Source organism: Zingiber officinale, chromosome 4B (assembly GCF_018446385.1).
Source record: "Zingiber officinale cultivar Zhangliang chromosome 4B, Zo_v1.1, whole genome shotgun sequence".
NCBI lineage: Eukaryota > Viridiplantae > Streptophyta > Magnoliopsida > Zingiberales > Zingiberaceae > Zingiber > Zingiber officinale.
In genome coordinates this window covers 71,243,715-71,262,352 of record NC_055993.1, presented here as the reverse complement: position 1 = coordinate 71,262,352, position 18,638 = coordinate 71,243,715, and the positions used below count along the sequence as shown (strand labels likewise).

At 37.4% G+C, this 18,638-nt stretch overlaps 1 protein-coding gene and 1 long non-coding RNA gene across 2 annotated transcripts in view; both read left to right on the top strand.

The window, feature by feature from the left end:
• Positions 1-1,663: 1,663 nt before the first annotated feature.
• LOC121977607 lies at positions 1,664-2,230 on the top strand. Its single transcript, XR_006110967.1, has 3 exons — positions 1,664-1,684; positions 1,767-1,934; positions 2,189-2,230. It is a non-coding gene; the product is annotated as an uncharacterized LOC121977607 (long non-coding RNA).
• Positions 2,228-18,638, top strand: part of LOC121978306 — a 67,485-nt gene continuing 51,074 nt past the window's right edge. The window contains exons 1-3 of the mRNA XM_042530669.1: positions 2,228-2,252; positions 2,349-2,428; positions 3,325-3,416. Of these exons, the coding sequence (XP_042386603.1) occupies positions 2,228-2,252; positions 2,349-2,428; positions 3,325-3,416 (197 nt within the window). The remainder of the gene's footprint in view (positions 2,253-2,348; positions 2,429-3,324; positions 3,417-18,638) is intronic.

Below are 18,638 nucleotides of genomic sequence, written 5' to 3'. Positions count from 1 at the left end.
TTGGAAAGCTTTTGTCGATGAGAGGCTACATCCATCTTGGGAGGTACTTGATATTATCATGTTATATTTAAATTATTATATGCACCAAGATTTAAAACATTTAGGGCATTTAATTAACAAAATGAAGTTCTATACAGCAGGAATATATATAATAAGTTCATGTACAGCAGGAATATATATAATAAGTTCATCATACTCCATCCTATTGTTTTTAAATTCTAGCAATTCTTCTATAAATTTACTTTTTTTTACGTGATATAGGTCACTCATGAAAAACAAAAGGAACGGACGAGCCATTGCAAGTATCATCACAAAATGTCTCGCAAAGGTTACATTGGCTTGGACACTGAATTGGTAATTCATGGAACATTATATTATCCTTTTCATGTAGTACGTCATGTTTTAAATGATCATTTTTTGGAATTGTAGAGGCAGAGAAAAATATTCAGGGAGGATGAGGAAGTTGATAGGTCATTACTTTGGCGTAAGGCCCGCGAGGACAAATCTGGAAACATCACAAATACAGAGACTGCTGAAGTTGCTGAAAAAATTGTATTATTTTAGTTTTATTTCAAGTTCATTCATAATAAGTGAAAAAAGTGTCTTCATTATGTTACCTCCATATTTTTAGGACGATTTTTTGGACAAGAAAAAGAGGGGAGAGTTCATATCTTCTAGAAGCAATGACGTATTAACTACTGCATTAGGGAGCCAAGAACATTATGGAAGGGTTAGAGGTGTAGGGGGATTTGTGAAGCCCCAAGTCTACTTCAAAACTCCAAGGAAGAAGAGGGAGTTGGTGTCAAAGGCTTTGGCTGAAAACTACAAAGAGCAAGCGGAGGAAACAAAGAGTTTGAAAGCTGAAGTTGAAAAACTCAAGGCTCTTCTTGCTCGATTTATGCCAGAAACAAGTGATCGAGTTTCTGAACGTGTAGCATCTAACAAGTCATCGCACATGGCAGTTCAAAGATTGGAAGATGATGTGGAAGTTTTTGAATGCGGCAGTTCATTCAATGAGGTTTTATATTATATTTGGTACATTAAATTTGTTTCCTAGCTTTAGATATTAAAACATAATATCTTATTGTTCAGGGAAAAAAATGTCATTTGGCTCTGAAGAATAAGGGGAATGTGGTGGCATATGGCACGATAGTATCTGACGGAGGCCCAAATGTTATGCTGCACAATGCTCCACTTGGGGAAGGCAACTTAAAGGTGTCTGTTGATGTTGTTTTACAGGAGGAAGCGGAGCTTCCAATTCCACTTAAGTCGGGACCAACAGTAATGGTAGATGCTGTTGGAACTGTGGTTGACTGGCCAAAAGAGTTGGTGACATTTTCGACGACAAAGGTATTTTCAGTTCACTTTTCTGTTGCTATAGTTATATATTTTGCTACAATTATTTAAAATTGCAGAAAAAGGAGAAACATGCACCACCATTTGCTATTTTGGAGGTTCCTGATGAGAAAAATAAATTCAAAGAAGTTGAAAGTGCTCTATCAATGCCATGCAAGTTTTTGTATTCTTATGTTGTTAGACTGATGACTGAGGAGGAGACCATTCCTATCGAATTTGATGAAGCCATGTTTGGACGTAATGTGAGTACATCGTTGTTGAGAGAGGATGTCATGCGCTGTATGGAAATGAGAGAGATAGGGGCCAGGCAAATTTTGGTTTACATGGGGTAAGTTATGTCTTATATACAATTCTTCTCTTTGCATTAGTTCATGTCTTAAATAACCATGTTTTTTATTACTTGAATGCAGTTACTTGTACAAGTACTTGAAGGAAACAAACAGGGCTGAGTATGTGTCGTTTGTGGATCCCAACAAAATACCAGCCGCTCAAGATGGCAGTACCTCTTCACAACACATTGCTAATCAGTTGAAAGCATCAAACGGAGACAGCATATGCCTTATCCCATACAACACTGGGTATATTTTTAATCCCTGCTCAATTCATAATACATAGTAGCTTAGCTATATATTGACAATCGTGCAGGAACCACTGGATCTTGACTGTTATAAACGAGGACAAAGATACAATTTATTTGTTGGACTCAATGGGTAATAGGAACCGAGATAACGCTTGGAAAACTACAGTGTGCAAGTATGTTTTAGATTATGTAGATTGTGAATAGATTGATTAGCAAATATGAAATGAAATAAGTTCTATTTTTACAATGTAGTGGAGTGAGGACGTACCTTTGTATGAGGGGTAATCCAAAATGACCAACTTGCAAACAGTTGACGGTATGTCTTATTGAAAACATGCATTTCTGGTTCTTATATATTTGGTTTTTCACTTTGCATTAACTTTGATTCATTAGGGTAATCTGAAACAACAAGGTTGTGTTGAATGCGGATATTGTGTCATGCGGTACATGAAAGAGATTATTGAATGTGAGGATCTACAGTTGGAGAGGAAGGTGTGTGAATTTCTTCCATTTTGAACAGGAATGCACATACTGAATCAAATCGATATAGTGTTGCACACTGAATCAAATCGTTCACGCCTTGTTACTGCTTTCTTCTCATGCTTTGATATGGCTTCTTTCCTTCTTTTTTTTCCTCGCCCTTAGATGACACCCTGTTTATGATTTTATACAAAACTATGTTATGCATAGTTCTATTAGTAGCTGGGGGAAATTAGTAACTGATTTGGGGCTAACATGCGTACTTTCCTGTGGGAAGAGGGGAAAGGTGAATAGGGGTACGTTTTTTTGAGTTATTTTTCTATACAAAGTGTGTATGTGCTTAGTAATGGGGTGTGTGTGTGTATGCTTAGTAATATTGTGTGTGTGTTGGGGGGGGGGGGGGTTGAGTATTCTACAAAATCCATTCCAAATTGGGCTTCTGTAGGCACTGAGCTTACTTCAAGCATACAAGTTGCTGGGTTATACTTCTCTTTGATTTTTAGGATTCCAAAAATTATCTTTTGTGATAGATAATGCTTACTTCAGTTAGCTTACTTCAAGTATTGCTGGTCTCCAGTTAGTTTACTTCAAGTGTTGCTGGACTTCACACAACCTGAGCTTACTTCAGGCAGATTTTTTTAAAAATATTCTTTTGTGATAGACAATGCCTCAACTTTTAGTCCAGTAAAATAATGAGCATGTAAAGCCCAAATTTATTTAGGCTTCTGTGACCCACATGTTATAATTCGAACAAAATTGTTACTATAAGAGTGCATATAAAAATACATATTTATTTGTCTTATCATGCTTTTGTTAATTTAATTCATGATTTTTTTGTCAACTTACTGTGTTTTGATTTAAAGTTTTCAGTTACAAAACATAACATGATGGTTCTTTCTAAATTGCAGTTTGCAGGTTGGGTGAAGAACCAGTACTATACGCAAACACAATATGATGAAGTGAGAATTGAATGGAGTGAATTTGTGTACTCATTCTTGAAGTGAATTGCAGGTTGTGTGAATGAACCAGTACATGTTTTTGGTTTTTTATGGCTTATTTTGACCATATTTAGGGAGATTATGTACTCGTTTTTTATGGTTGTGTGAATTGCAGGTTGTGAGATTGTTTTGTATAAACATATGTTGAAATCATGGCTTATTTTGATCAAGGCTTATGAAGTTACCTTTTGTGATGCTCAAAATTACTGAAGTATAAAAATAATGAAGTAAAAAGAGAAAACATACTTCACTTTATTCATAAAATCCGAAGTAAAATCTACTTATAACTTCGAAGAATACAATTTGTTGCTGTAAAATAGTATCAACTACTTCGGTTATTACCAAAAATTCCGAAGTAGTATCTATCTATTACTTCGATCCAGAATGAAGCTAAATGTAATTTAATCGATAATTACTTCAGGAATTAACGATATATGTCGAAGTAAAAGTAATCCATTACTTCATTTTTAACCGAAGTTAAAGTAGGTATATTACTTCACAACAAATACTAAACGATGAAGTCGAAAAGGATTAATTACTTCGGTGTTTTTAAAAACCGATGAAGTTAAATGGACCTTTTACTTCGTAATATGTCCGAACCCGACACCCAATACGACTTCGTTTTTCTGGGCCTACAACTTCAGAGTTTATCCGAAGTAAAATAAATCTTTTTACTTCACGCATGTCTACTTCGGTAAAAACAGGTCTTTTACTTCAGGTAATCAACGAAGTAAAAAGTCATTTTTCACATAGTGTATCTACACACCAGGTACCGGTAGATAACACCACTAATCATGTTTCAACCACTAATGAATAAAATACACCTATATTGTTCTTGGTTCTGAAAAGACAGTCCATCTTAGAGTCTAAGTATTGTTTCCAATCATAACTAGGACTACTAAGTCTATTCAGCTAGGGGATTAACTAACATTTGAAATCCTAAGAATCACAAAAATATTTGGTCAAGACTAACACCTTAAAATCCCCATGAATTTTGTATGCCACGATAGTGTGGACGCATACAAAATCAAAGTGGAGATTTTATCTATTAATTTTATTATCTCGTCAACTTAACTTTGTGAAAAATAAAATTAATAGTTGGTTTATCTCTGATCAAATATTTGGTCAAAACTTTAAATTTAAAATAATATTGATTCCTCAAAACAATATCATTTAAATTCACCAAAAACTCAAACACTGTGAATTTTGCATGCCACGATAGTGTGGACGTATACAAAATTGAACATTTGTAAGAGGAGGGTTATACCCATTAATAACCTTGTCAACCTATCTTTATGACAAATAAAATTACCTCAAACACCGTGAATATTGTATACCACGATAGTGTGGACGTATACAAATTCAAACATTTGTAAGAGGGGTTTTACCCATTAATTTTATTATCTTGTCAACCTGATAAATAAAATTTCCTCAAACACCGTGAATTTTGTATGCCACGATAGTGTAGATGTATACAAAATCTCAACATTTGTAAGAGAAGGGTAATAATTTTATTATCTTGTCAACCTATCTTTATGACAAATTAATAGTTGGTTTTCCTTCGGTCACACAAATAATAGCAGTGTCTCCGATGGGGAGGATACTATTAAATGAGCCTAAGTGTATACCATTACTTGATACTTAGTCCATTAAATAAGATTATGCCCCTTCCGATGGGGAAGATCACAAGCTCTTAATTAATTTCCTATAACCATCCAAAATGGAAGTTTGATCTAGTGATCCGCAAACAAACTCATCCGATATGGAGGAAGGTACTCAGAGCCAATGTGCAAGCTTGTTGCATCACTTACAAACCAGTAATGGAGACCATGGGATTCATATACTAATCCCTCTCCCACTTAGTTATTTATGGTGAGGAATTTTAACTTATGCTAGCATACATCACATGCACACACACACATCACAGTAAATAAAAGCAATAAATATGGAAATTAATTTTCCAACTATTATGGCTTCTTCCATCACTGTCCTTCGCATGCTGCCATCCCTAGGGATCATGTCGTCGGGTCCATCGAGCTTCCTTTTCTGCTGCGCCTCTGGTCCTCCGATAGCACCACGCCTCGCAAGGATACGATCCGCGATAAAAATAGAATTTTTACATATATCGATCCTATATTCCATAAAGGAATGTACATGTAATGTAGATCGAAACAAAAATGTAAAATTCTAATAACTAATACAGCTCCTACTGTATTTAATTTTACAATCATGCACACACAATAAAATGGCCTTGACATGTCCAAGAGTCCAATCACACACAATATCTATATGTCATAATAGTTGGAGCCTGCAATCACAAAGTTAGCACATCCTACTATTATCCTGCCTAAATTATGTATGACATGCGCATAATCTATTTGAAAACCAAACACACAGAGGCAAACCCTAGCTCTGATACCAATTGTTGGTTGGTCCTAGCTAGATCGTACCGGTTCCACTATACAAAAATTTTATATAAGTGTCGAACCTTTCCTAAACAACCTATTGTGTTCTTTAAAAGTTAAATTAGGAATCGCAAACGGAACTTAACATTATTGATTCCAAATTTAACTTATCTGTTCTTAATGGTTTAGACTTGAATCGCAAGCGGAACTTAACACTATTGATCCAAATCAACCTATGTTATAAATTAAATAAAATATTAATTTTCAAAATTGGCTTCCAGGACTACATGGTGAGGCACATGACCTTCTTGGGTATGGGAGCATCCACCACCGCCTAGACAAAGCCTTTTAAGGAAATCTAATATTTAATTTCCTTATATAACTCTAGGTTTAACCAAAAAGAACAATCGAATCACAAATTCAAAAAATAAAACAAAAGAAACACAAATTTGAAACAAATCCGAAAACTCTAGAATCATATACCTCTTGTGTTTGGTATTTCCAAAAATAACTATACAAAGAAAACTAGTATGATATGGAAAATAATTACTAGTTATACCTTTCTTTGTAAGCAAATAACCTCTTGATCTTCTACCGTATTCCTCTTCTAATCTCGGACGTTGTGTGGGCAACGATCTTCCGAGATGAGAACCACCAAGCTCCTTCTTCTCTAAGCTAGATTCGGCCACCATCAATTCTCCAAGAGAAGTAGAGGTCCGAGCACCACCACCAATCTCCAAGGGATGCTAGAAACAAAACCTCCTTTTCCTCCTTCTTCTCCAAACAAGATTCGGCCACCTTCCAAGCTTCAAAGGTTGAAGAGATTCTGCCACCAAGGAGAAGAAAGAAAAAGGAGAGGGAAGAACTTCTAGGGTCGGCCACACCAAGGAAGAGAGGGAGAGAAATAGAAAAGAGTTATACTCATGAAGGCACCTCTACCCCCTCTTTTATAATCCTTGGCCTTGGCAAATAAGGAAATTTAAATAAAAACTTCCTTAATTCTTTTGCCATGAAAAGAAAAATTAATTAATTTAAAAATCAATTTTCTTTTCTTAAACAACATGGCCGGCCACTTTAAAATCTCAAACAAGGAAAGTTTTAATTAACACAAGAATTAAAACTTCCTAATTTGTTTCCGGAAATTTATAAAAAAATTTCCAATAATTTTTCCCTTCATGGTGGTTTGTAAAAAGGAAATTTTATAAATTAAAATCTTTCTTTTAAACATGTGGATGATTTTTCAAATAGGAAAGTTACTCTAAAAATTAAAATCTCCTTTCAATCTACAAATAAGGAAAGATATCAAATCTTTTCTTAATCTTTTGTAGAAACTTATAAAAGAAATATTTAATTTTTTAAACTCTCTTTTAAATCATGAACATGGTTAAAAAGGAAAGTTTTCTCAAAAATAAAATCTACCTTTCAATCTACAAATAAGGAAAGATTTCAAATCTTTTCATAATCTTTTGTAGAAAGCTATAAAAGAAAAGATTTAAATTTTAAATTCTCTTTTAAAACCATGGAATCCACATAAGAAAAATTTATAAATAGAATCTCTTTTAATGTGATGTGGCCGACCACATCATGCTTGGATTCCAAGCATTGGCCGACCACCAACTTGGCTCAACCACTTGGTCTTGGCCGACCCAAGATTGGGTTCCAAGCTAGCTTGGCCGACCCTCATGGGTTGGGTAAGAAGTGGGTATGTGGTGGGTATAAATCTCTATATACAAGAGGCTACGATAGGGACCGAGAGGAGGAATTGGTTTTGGTCTCCCGATGAAATTAAGCTTCCCGTGTTCGCCCCGAACACACAACTTAACTTCATCAATAATAATTCATACCACTAAAGAATTATTATTGAACTACCGTACCAATCCTAAATTATATTTTGGGCTCCTTCTTATTATGAGTGTGTTAGTCTCCCTGTGTTTAAGATATCGAATGTCCACTAATTAAATGAGTTACTGACAACTCACTTAATTAATATCTTAGTCCAAGAGTAGTACCACTCAACCCCATCATCATGTCGGACTAAGTCCACCTGCAGGATTTAACATGACAATCCTTATGAGCTCCTCTTGGGGACATTATCAACCTAGATTACTAGGACATAGTTTCCTTCTATAATCAACAACACACACTATAAGTAATATCATTTCCCAACTTATCGGGCTTATTGATTTATCGAGCTAAATCTCACCCATTGAAAAGTCAAAGAAATAAATACTAAATATATGTGTTTGTTATTATATTAGGATTAAGACCGCACAGTTCCATAATAACTAAGGTCTAGTTCTTTTATCAAGTCAGTATAAAAAGAACTTACTTAAAATGACCCTACTCGATACACTTAGAGTGTACTAGTGTAATTTACTAGTCAAGATAAACTAATACCTAATTACACTACGACTATTCCAATGGTTTGTTCCTTTCCATCTTAGTCGTGAGCAACTGTTTATAATTTATAAAGAACTAAAAACATGATCTTCTGTGTATGACATCACACACCATGTTATCTATAATATAAATTAATTGAACAACTACACTTAACAAATAAATGTAGGTATTTAACCATTGTGATTCTTTATTTCTAAATAAATATTTATACAAAAGCTAGGCTTTTAGTATACACTCTAACAGAGAGTAGACGAAGGGGCGTTGCTTCCCTTTCATCTCCCCTTTCTGCAAATGCCAAGGAGATGAAGGGGCGTCCTTTCCCCTTCGTCTTCCTCTTTCTTCTTATAAAAGACGTCCAAGATAAGATCATAGAGGTGATCAGGGAGGGAAGCAAAGGTGAGAGGTGATCAGTGTGCGAGCGAAAGAGAACGTCCTAGGCTCCAGGATTTGGTTCATGAAAAAGTTTGAGGAGGTTCCAAGCGGTGATCTTCTCAGCGAAAGAAGCAACAACGTCTTCGATGACATCTTCTGTGATTTCTTCAGGAGATCAATGTAAGTCATTTACAGTTTAGTTTCTGGTTTTATTTCATGCTATCTGGATCAACATTTTTTTATATAAAATATAAAATTTAAGATAAATTTTATATTTAGAGAAGCTATATAGATGCTCTAAGTCTAAATAAAACTACGATATCAAGCTTAACCGCCCATGACAACTCAAAATGTGATATCCTTTGCTCCAAGATTTCCTACCTGCAGCCATTAGGTTATCTAAAACCATAACTAGCTTTATACGTCCTTTGATGATGCTTCTCAAAATTGAGAAGGACAAGAAGTCATTCACTCATAATCTCTTAACGTTCACATTATTACTTCCAAGTCTTCAACCTTGTGGTGACCTCAAGTTCACTTCGTGTCAGATTCTTAGTCTATCAGATGCATCAAATCCTCCATGATTGCTTGAATGTGTATCCGTCTCTATGTTGATAGTGTCCACCTCAGTCGAGTTTTCCTAGTGTGAGATACGATAAATTAAATAATAGGGGTTATGGGAGAAATAACTTTATTATAAATTATGAGAAATTTTAGATATTTTTTGGATTTAACGGAGATCGTACGGTATATTTTAAGAGGATGAACGTTTAGGAGTAAAGCCTGTTATGGGATCACCATTAAGAGGGAGTTGATTAAGGGGTTAAAACCCTACCTTTAAAAAGGTCGCTATAGTGAGCCTAAAATGTCATGTTTGCCTTTCCGCCACACTCCCTCCCTAGTTTGTCGACTAGTGTCCGCTTCGACGCCCACATCAGCCACCCGATCGTGCTGGCACGACCCATCTCGGCGACGGTCAAGCTTCCCATCTCCTCTACCCTTCACCTGAAGCCCCACCGGTGGTTCTCCCCTCCAAATCACTGCTCCACGCAAGTCATCTTCGGCCAAAAGGGGCAGATCTGAGCTCTAGATCCGCCGGAGTGAAGCTCAAGTTCCAACATTGAATTCTTGGTTGTAACCGACATTCCAGAGGGTTGTCTCTCCCTCAAGTGGCTGATACTAAGTTTCCACCGCCGATTTCCCCTTCTCCAGTCTCTATAGATGCTTGCTGTGGTTTGTGTCAGGAAGGGAACTGCCGACGCTAAGGTAGGGTAAGGCATCTTTGAGGTTTTAGGTTTGTAGAGATCTGGATATCGATTTCTATATGGATGTGGTGTTAACTGAGGTGGTTATTTCTGTTGGTGCAATATCCCCTAGGTCAAGGTTGACCTGGTTGGCTAAGCTTGAGTTAGCTCAAGCTGAGTCTTGATGTTTGGGTTTCGATGTTTGACAATACATGAAGCTTGACAATACGTGGAGATTACAAGTGTAATTGTTCGATTGGAGAGATTGCTAGTGCAATTTTCCTCTGGTCAGGGTTTGACCAGATTGGTGCGAAGAAGAGTCAAGTAGGTCATGTTGGATTGAAAGCGCTAGAGGGGGGTGAATAGTGCTCGTGGCTATTTCACACGTTTCGGAATCGTAAGAAAAGCGTATCGAGTTAAAGCAGCGGAAAGATAAATGGAACAAGCACAAACACACAGAAGATAGAGGACACCAAGGATTTACTTGGTTCGGAGCCTAGGGCGACTCCTACTCCAAGGCCCGCGATCGTTGATCGCTTTCAGTGGGCAACAACTATAGTATTGAAAAGATGATTACAATTTGAATTACAATTAAGTGCAAATAAAAGAAAAACTATACCAATGAAACGAGAACAAAGAACTTTGGAGCTTTAATTCGTTGGAGTAGCAGAGCATTGTTGGAGCATTTGTAGCAGTGCACGGAAGAGCACAGGTTGTTCTGTTTGAGGTTTTTCTATTCGGCTACTTCCGAGGCTCCTTTTTATAGGCTCTGTGAAGTTGACCCAGATCCCCAAGTTTCGGGATCAGGCTTGACCCGAGGTGGATCGGTCGACCGATCCCTGCGTTCGGTTGACCGATCAGACGGTCTTCCCCCATCCGATCCGCTCACTCCACTTCGATCTGGTCAAGTCTCATCCTCGGTTTGGTCGACCGATCCCATACTTCGGTAGACCGATCAGCTCCTCTGACCCGATCAACCTGGCCTGATCCAGTCGACGCTGATCCTTGGTTCGGTCGACCGACCCCAAGGTTCGGTCGACCGATCCTCTAGTCGAGCCTGGTCCAATCTCTGGAAGTTTGATCTGCTGGCTTGGGGGTTCGGTCGACCGATCCCAATGTTTGGTCGACTAATCCTGGTTAGACCTAACATTACATAAAATATTAGTTTTCTGCAAAACAAAGTTAGGACACCAACGATAATATATAGAAATAAATTTGACACTCTCCAGACTGTCCGGGTCTGACTTCGGATTTTCGACCGAAAAACCGTAGGTCGACCCGACGCCTACTGTTCCCTCTGCGAGGAACGCGTCCTCACCTACTCCTCTCAGGAGAGTTTACCTGATGCCAGCTCGATCCTTCAGATCGACTGGACTTTTGCTCGGCACTCGATGCTTCCGGACTTTCTGCTGGACTCCCGCTTCCCGGCTCGTCCAGTCTTCCACCTGATTCGCGACACCAGGACTTTCCACCTAGGGTTACCACCCCCTAGGACTTTTGCCTGAAGCCCTCGACCTAACAAGACTTTCCGCATAGGGTTACCGCCCCCTATTACCTAGGGTTACCCCCCCCCCCCCAGGGTTTTCCACCTGCCTAACCGTAGTTAGGACTTTTGCCTAAGTGCCACTTAGGACTTTTCCTACAAGCTCCATGAGACTTGTTAGATAACACCATAACCTTAACTTTGAATTCCTTTGCCATTATCAAAACAACGGTTCGATCGTCGGATGCTTCCCGCACCAACAATCTCCCCCTTTTTGATTATGACAACTGAAATTCAGAGTTAAGAAAAATTGATAAATATTTTTCAAAGTTTAAGTAAGTTAAAAGGAATGCAAGCATAGTTAAGCTAAAACTAACTTAAACTTTGTAAGGCTAAGGCTACCCCTTAAACTTTGTAAGGCTCCCCCTAGAACTCTTATCCTTAGTGTGAATTTTTGTCCTACTCTCCCCCTTTGTCATACATCAAAAAATTTTGTAGGATAAACTTAGTAAAAATGTTGAAGCCCAAAAATAACATTTAAAACACTTGGCTTTTAAAACTTTGTAGGGAAAACTTTGTAGGAAAACTTAGAAATTTTTTTTCTAAGAAATAGTTGAGGTGCAAAACAACTCTGTTTAGCCAAAATTTTGAAAACTTAAAGAAAGGAAAAAACTTTTAAAGAAAACACTTAGCTTTTTATTATTAATTTTCATTGTAAGATTCTTAGCTAAATGTCTAAAGTGCTAATTTTCTTTAGCCAAATTTGAAACTTAGTTGAAATCTTTGGGGAAAAATAGATTTTCAAACTCTGTTAGATAGATTCGAAAAACTTTGTTGGTAAATATTTTCTTAAGTTTGAACAAGCTTTTTGAACAATAGCTTGGAAAGAGAAACAAATAAACTTCACCAAATTTTCAAAAACTTTGAAAAGTATATATAAAAATATTTAAACAATATTGAAACGAATAATGAATTCCAAAATACTTAACGGGGCCAAGGAGGAGCAATAAGTTTAAACCTTAGTGTCTAAGCATGAGTCGAGTTAAATTGATTGCCAGTTAACTAAATTCTCTTAGTAAGGTATCAGAGCCCTGATGTGCAAGTTGAGTAACCGTAAAAATCAAACACTTAATTTCTTGGCCACATGTCTAACCATTTAGCTACTAGCTGATTGCTTAGAGGACAACAACTTTCACTTGGTTAGTCAAGTTAAGTCAATAGATCCAGTTAAATTTGACTAGGACTGGATGACTTGACTTGATTACTGTAAGTTAGGTATTTAACGCTCAGACTTATGTCGATGCACTGACATAAGCATTCATAAGTCCAGGTAGTATCCTATGCATCTCACACCATTCTAAGTATTTTCAAACATAAGCAAGGTAGTCCTAGTGTGGTTGTGAGATGCTCTGACTGAAACTAGGGGTACAAGATTTCTAGGGGGAATCCTATGCTAAACCAGATTTTAAAAAACTAACAAAATTTAGAGCTTTGAAAATTATTTTTCCTAAGATTTTAAAGCCAAACTGATTTAAACACAGAATTTTCAAGAAAAGATAAGTCCTATTCTACTAAACACATCCCTATTTGCCTTCTAAGTGAGCTGAACTCAAGTTTAGGTAAGGGCTTTGTGAAGATGTCAGCTAGGTTTGATTTTGACTCAACATAGTTGAGTACAATATCACCCTTAGCTACGTGATCCCTTACAAAATGGTGCTTCACTTCTATATGTTTAGTCCTTGAGTGATGAATTGAGTTTTTTGTTAGATTTATTGAACTTATATTATCAATTGAGATTTTTGTTTTCTGATATTCTAGTTGATAGTCTTTAAGGGTATGCATCATCCATAGCAACTGAGATGCGCATTCACCTAAGGCTATATATTTAGCTTCAGTGGTAGATAAAGCAACACAGTGTTGCTTTCTACTTGACCAACTTACTAGGCATTGTCATAGAAACTGACAGCTACCGCTTGTATTTTTTCTGTCTAGTTTACACCCGACATAATCTGAGTCAGAGTAGTCAGTTAGGTCAAGGGTGCCAGATCTAGGGTACCATAGTCCTACATTTAGGGTTCCCTTGACATACCTAAGGATTCTTTTGACAAGGGTTAAGTGAGACTCTTTTGCACAAGATTATTATCGTGCACACATACCTACTGCGAAAATAATATCTGGTCGGCTCGCAGTTAGGTACAGTAGACTTCCTATTGCACTTCGATAGTATTTCAAGTCTACTGGTTTACCTTCTAGGTCTGAGTCAATTTTAGCATTAGTAGCCATTGGTGTATTAATGATTTTTGAGTTCTCCATTCCAAATTTTTTAATTAATTCCTTAGCATATTTAGTTTGATAAATATAAATTCCATCTTTAGTTTGCTTAATTTGTAAACCTAAGAAGAAATTAAGTTCACTTACCAGACTCATTTCAAATTCATTTTCCATTAGTTTGGTGAAGTCTTTTAGAAATTTAGAGTTTGTTGATCCAAAAATAATATCGTCGACGTAAATTTGGGCTATAAAAATGTCATTTTCTAAGGTTTTACGAAAAGGGTTGGGTCTATTTGACCTTCGTTAAATCCTTTTGATATTAGATAATTGGATAGACGTTCATACCAAGCCCTAGATGCTTGTTTTAGTCCGTATAGGGTCTTTTTTAGTCTAAAGACATAATTTGGTTGTTCTAAGTTTTCAAATCCTGGGGGTTGACCTACATACACCTCTTCTTTAATAAATCCATTTAAAAATGTGGATTTTACGTCCATTTAAAATAGCTTGAATCCCTTATGTGCTACATAGGCCAGCAACATCCTAATGGATTCAAGTCTTGCTACAGGGGCATAGGTCTCATCATAGTCTAACCCTTCTACTTGACTGAACCCTTTAGCTACTAACCTAGCTTTGTTTCTAACTATTTAACCTTGATCATCTAATTTGTTTCTAAAAACCCATTTAGTGTCAATTATGGACTTGTTAACGGGTTTAGGCACTAATTCCCAGATCTGATTTCTATCAAATTGGGCCAATTCTTCTTGCATTGCTAGGGTCCAATATGGGTCTGGTAGGGCTTCTTCTATAGTTTTGGGTTCAATTTTTGAAATCAGGGCTATTTGGCTCTGGTTCCTATAAGATGACCTAGTTCTGACTCCTAAAGTTGGATCACCCAAAATTTGGTCAGATGGGTGATTTGTGCTTGTACTTGTTGGTCTTATACTATTTGAGTTAGTGATTTGTTCTTTAGATTCAATAGGTTCAGGTTGAATTTCGTCATCTTCTCGGTTTATTGAGTTAGCATTTTTTGTATTTTCATTTATTATGTTGGGTAATTTATTTTCTTCATCAAATATTATATTTGTTGTTTCTTCTACTTTTAGGGTATTTTTGTTATACACTCTATATGCCCTAATGGTTGTTGAATACCCTAAAAATGTTTCTGGGGTTGTTTTTGATGTAAATTTCCCTAAGTAGTCTTTAGTGTTCAAAATGAAGACTTTACACCCAAATACCTTTAAATAGTTTAAGTTGGGAATTTTATTATAATTAATTTCATAGGGTGTTTTATTTTGAAATTTGTTAATTAAAATCCTATTTTGAATGTAACAGGCTGTATTAACTGCTTCAACTCAGAATTCATTAGATAGTTTTTATTCGTTTAACATGGTCCTAGCAGCTTCTTGTAGGGTTCTATTTTTATGTTCTACTAGACCATTTTGTTGAGGGGTCCTAGGGCAGGGGTATTCATGTTTGTACCCATTTATTTCACAAAATTCAGTAAAGTTGTGATTCTCAAATTCTCTCCCATGGTCGCTTCTGATTCTTTTTATGTGAGTGTCTTTTTCATTTTCTATTAATTTGCAAAAGATTTTGAATATTTCAAAGGTTTCATCTTTAGTTTTTAGAAATTTTACCCAAGTATATCTTGAGTAGTCATCGATTATTACTAAGCAATATTAGTTTTTGCTTAGTGACTTGGCTCCATGCGAATCAAACAAGTCGAGGTGAAGGAGCTCAAGTATTGAAGTTGTTCTATTTAAGTTGGTTAATTTATGGGTTGATTTGGTTTGTTTACCCTGTTGACAAGCACTGCATATTGAATTTTCAACAAATTTTAATTTGGGTAGACCTTTAACTAGACCATTTTGACTTATTTTTGAAATAAGTCTGGTGTGAATGTGACACAGTCTCCTGTGCCACAACTCAGTTTCTTCTTGTTGTGTTAGGAGACACTTTGTTGAGAATGTTGGTAGGTTGATTGTGTAAACATTATTTCTTCTAATGCCCTTAAGTATAATTTTAGGGTTATAAGCATTTTTAATTGTACACCCAGATTTGGTAAAGTTAACTAAGTACCCACTATCACTGTAACGACCCGCCTCCTACTGACTAGGCTGTGAGGCCGATCGCTACATTATGCTGTGCTAAATTACTATTGTGGAAATCTGGATTGATTAAAATTTTACTAAACTGATTACTGTAAAATCTGAACTTAACATTCTAGGTGTACCTAGGAGTTGTACACATGCTAGGGAAGATAATCTATGTCTCTCGGATGTCCTGCTAACTGTAATTAGGCATTTCAATCGATCCATGAATCGATTGGGCTGTCGGATCGATCCAGTGATCGATCCAACTTGATACTGGCACGGAGAGAAACCCTGGATTGGTCGGCTGACCGATCCACAAGCTTCATCGCTACTGTACGCGGCTGGATCGGTCTACCGACCGATCCAGGAGTACACTGATCGGTCGGCTGACCGATCAGTGAGCTTCTGTACTCACTGTTCGCCTCTTGATCGGTCGGCTGACCGATCCATAAACTCTCTGTTCGCGCCTAGATCAATCAGCTGACCGATCCAGTGGCACTACCCCATCTCTGATCGATCCGTAGATCGATCTGGGTTTCTGATTTCACACTGAAACTCTGATTTCAGCACTAGTTCGTGCCAAAATCCCATATAAGAGTTCTAAAATCAATTGAAATAAGTTCTAACATCTATTAACTAGCATTCCAACATAATTACTAACAACTTAAACAAATCTTCCATGGTTTAAACATTCTAAGGTCTAAAAGTGCATAAAGGTACTCGAGAAAAGAAACTAAGTTCTTAATTTGCTAAGGATCTTCATTCCAGGTTCCTGCCACACACACCATCACTGCATTGACCTTCAGCTTCCTCTGCTAATCCATTTTCCCTTTACCTTTATCTGCAGTATAAGGAAAAAGTATCTGTAAGCTTTAAGCTTAGTAAGAAACCATCTACCTCACAAAAACATGCAACGATGCAATCATGTTTTTAAAGAATGCTATTTAAAAACATGCACTGGATTTGTTAAAGCATGGCATACTGAAGTTACATGGAATAAACATTGAAACATGGCATGCATAATAAAATCTAAGCATGGAGCTATCTCATGGTATCAACTAGGAGAACTAAACTGAAACTAAAACTAAAACTGAGCTAAAATTGAGCTTAAACTATATTCACATAAATAGGTTACGAATTTGAAAGCTATTATCATAATAAGTGAAAATAGTAATCATGCTGCTGTTTGGGCCCGACAACTGTACTTGCTGTGCGCGCATCCCTAGCTAGACCCGGGTTTGCAAGTCCCACATTTAGTAGGGTTTACTAGGTTATCTAAACCTAGGGATGACTGTGGGACCCAACCCAATGGATATCTAATCCTGTACAGTGCCACTAAAAATAAAATACTGAATATAGCTACTAATTGTTTATTTTGTTGTTTATAGGTTATCTGAACCTAGAGCTAGGTTATCTAAACCTAAAGGCGATTGTGGGAGCCCACCCATTGGACCGTAGTCCCATGTAAGCTGAAACTAGACTAATATACTGATTTAAATGCTACTAATGCATTTAACTGAGCTGTTAAAAATATCTGAGGTAATATTTAGCTACACTAATCATTTTGTCGAACACTTGGTGTGCTCCAACTCTTCCCTCTAATAGGGAGACCACCTCTAGGCACCCGACAATGTCGAGAGCCTCCAACTGAAGGAGAACAATGTGTCTGGCCCATCTAGAGGTGCTCAACTAGATCCCTAATCTGCTAGGAGGGTTTAAACACACCTTGGGTGCCGAAAAATCTGCATATAGCTAAACTAAAGGCATGCAATCAAACGAAAGATACTTATACTGCAGGTGAGGGGTTTCTTACCTCGTGCTAGGATTTTCTTACGATTCTAATCGCTGGATTTCCGGAGGAGACGATCCTTTCGACGATCTCCTCGCGTCTATGCGTTCCTCTCGCGGAGGGGAGCGTCCTCGTGTCGAAGTCATCGCTGGGAAGTGCCCTTGGAGCCCTAGGAGAGGAACCCTAGGCCCTCTTGTGGTTGGCGCCGAGAGAAGGAGGAGGAGAGGGAGTCGGCGTGGCTAGGGTGAGGGTGAGGAAAAAAATCACGCTAAGGGAAAATAACTCTTCACCCATTAATTCCCTATTTATATTAAGTGGGTATTTCTGCCCAACTTACACTTAAATATAAATGTTTCCCCTTCCTTTCAGCACGGCCCTGCTGGGTTCACTTGGTTACTAGTATTATCCGTAAACCATAGGTCTCGGGTTTAATTCCCGCTTAGGCCGTTTTCGTTTCCTATTTGTTTTTGCTACCTCCGCTACTCTAAAAATTCCGTAAAAATATCCTAAAATTTGAGAAAAATCATAGAATATTTATAAAATAGTTTTGAGAATTTTCGGGCGTTACAATCCCCCATACCTTATAAAAAGTTCCTCCTCGAACTTAGAAAAACTCTGGGTACTTCTGTCTCATGCTGGCTTCTGTCTCCCAAGTTGCCTCTTCTGCTGTGTGACTTTGCCAAATAACTTTCACTAATGGTACTTCCTTGTTCCGTAATTTCTTAACTGCTCGGTCTATTATCTGAATAGGCCGACTGTCATAGCTGAGGTCTTCGCGGATCTATACCAACTGGGGCTCAATCACCTAGGTGGCATCTGGGGTATGCTTCTTCAGCATAGAGACATGAAATACATTGTGGACAGCTGACATTTCTTGAGGTAGCTCTAGCTCATATGCTACCTTGCCCACTCTTCTGCTGATAAGGTATGGTCCCAGATATCGGGGACTTAGCTTGCTCTTCTTCCCAAAACGCATTACTCCCTTCATGGGAGCTACTCTAAGGAACACTGAATCCCCAACTGATAACTCCAAAGGTCTGCGCCGTATATCAGCATAGCTTTTCTGGCGGCTCTGAGCTGTCTCTATCCTCTGGCGGATCTGCTGTATAGCTGCTGTGGTATCTGCCACTAGATCTATCTGAAGTTCTAGCTCTTTCTGTTTTTTTT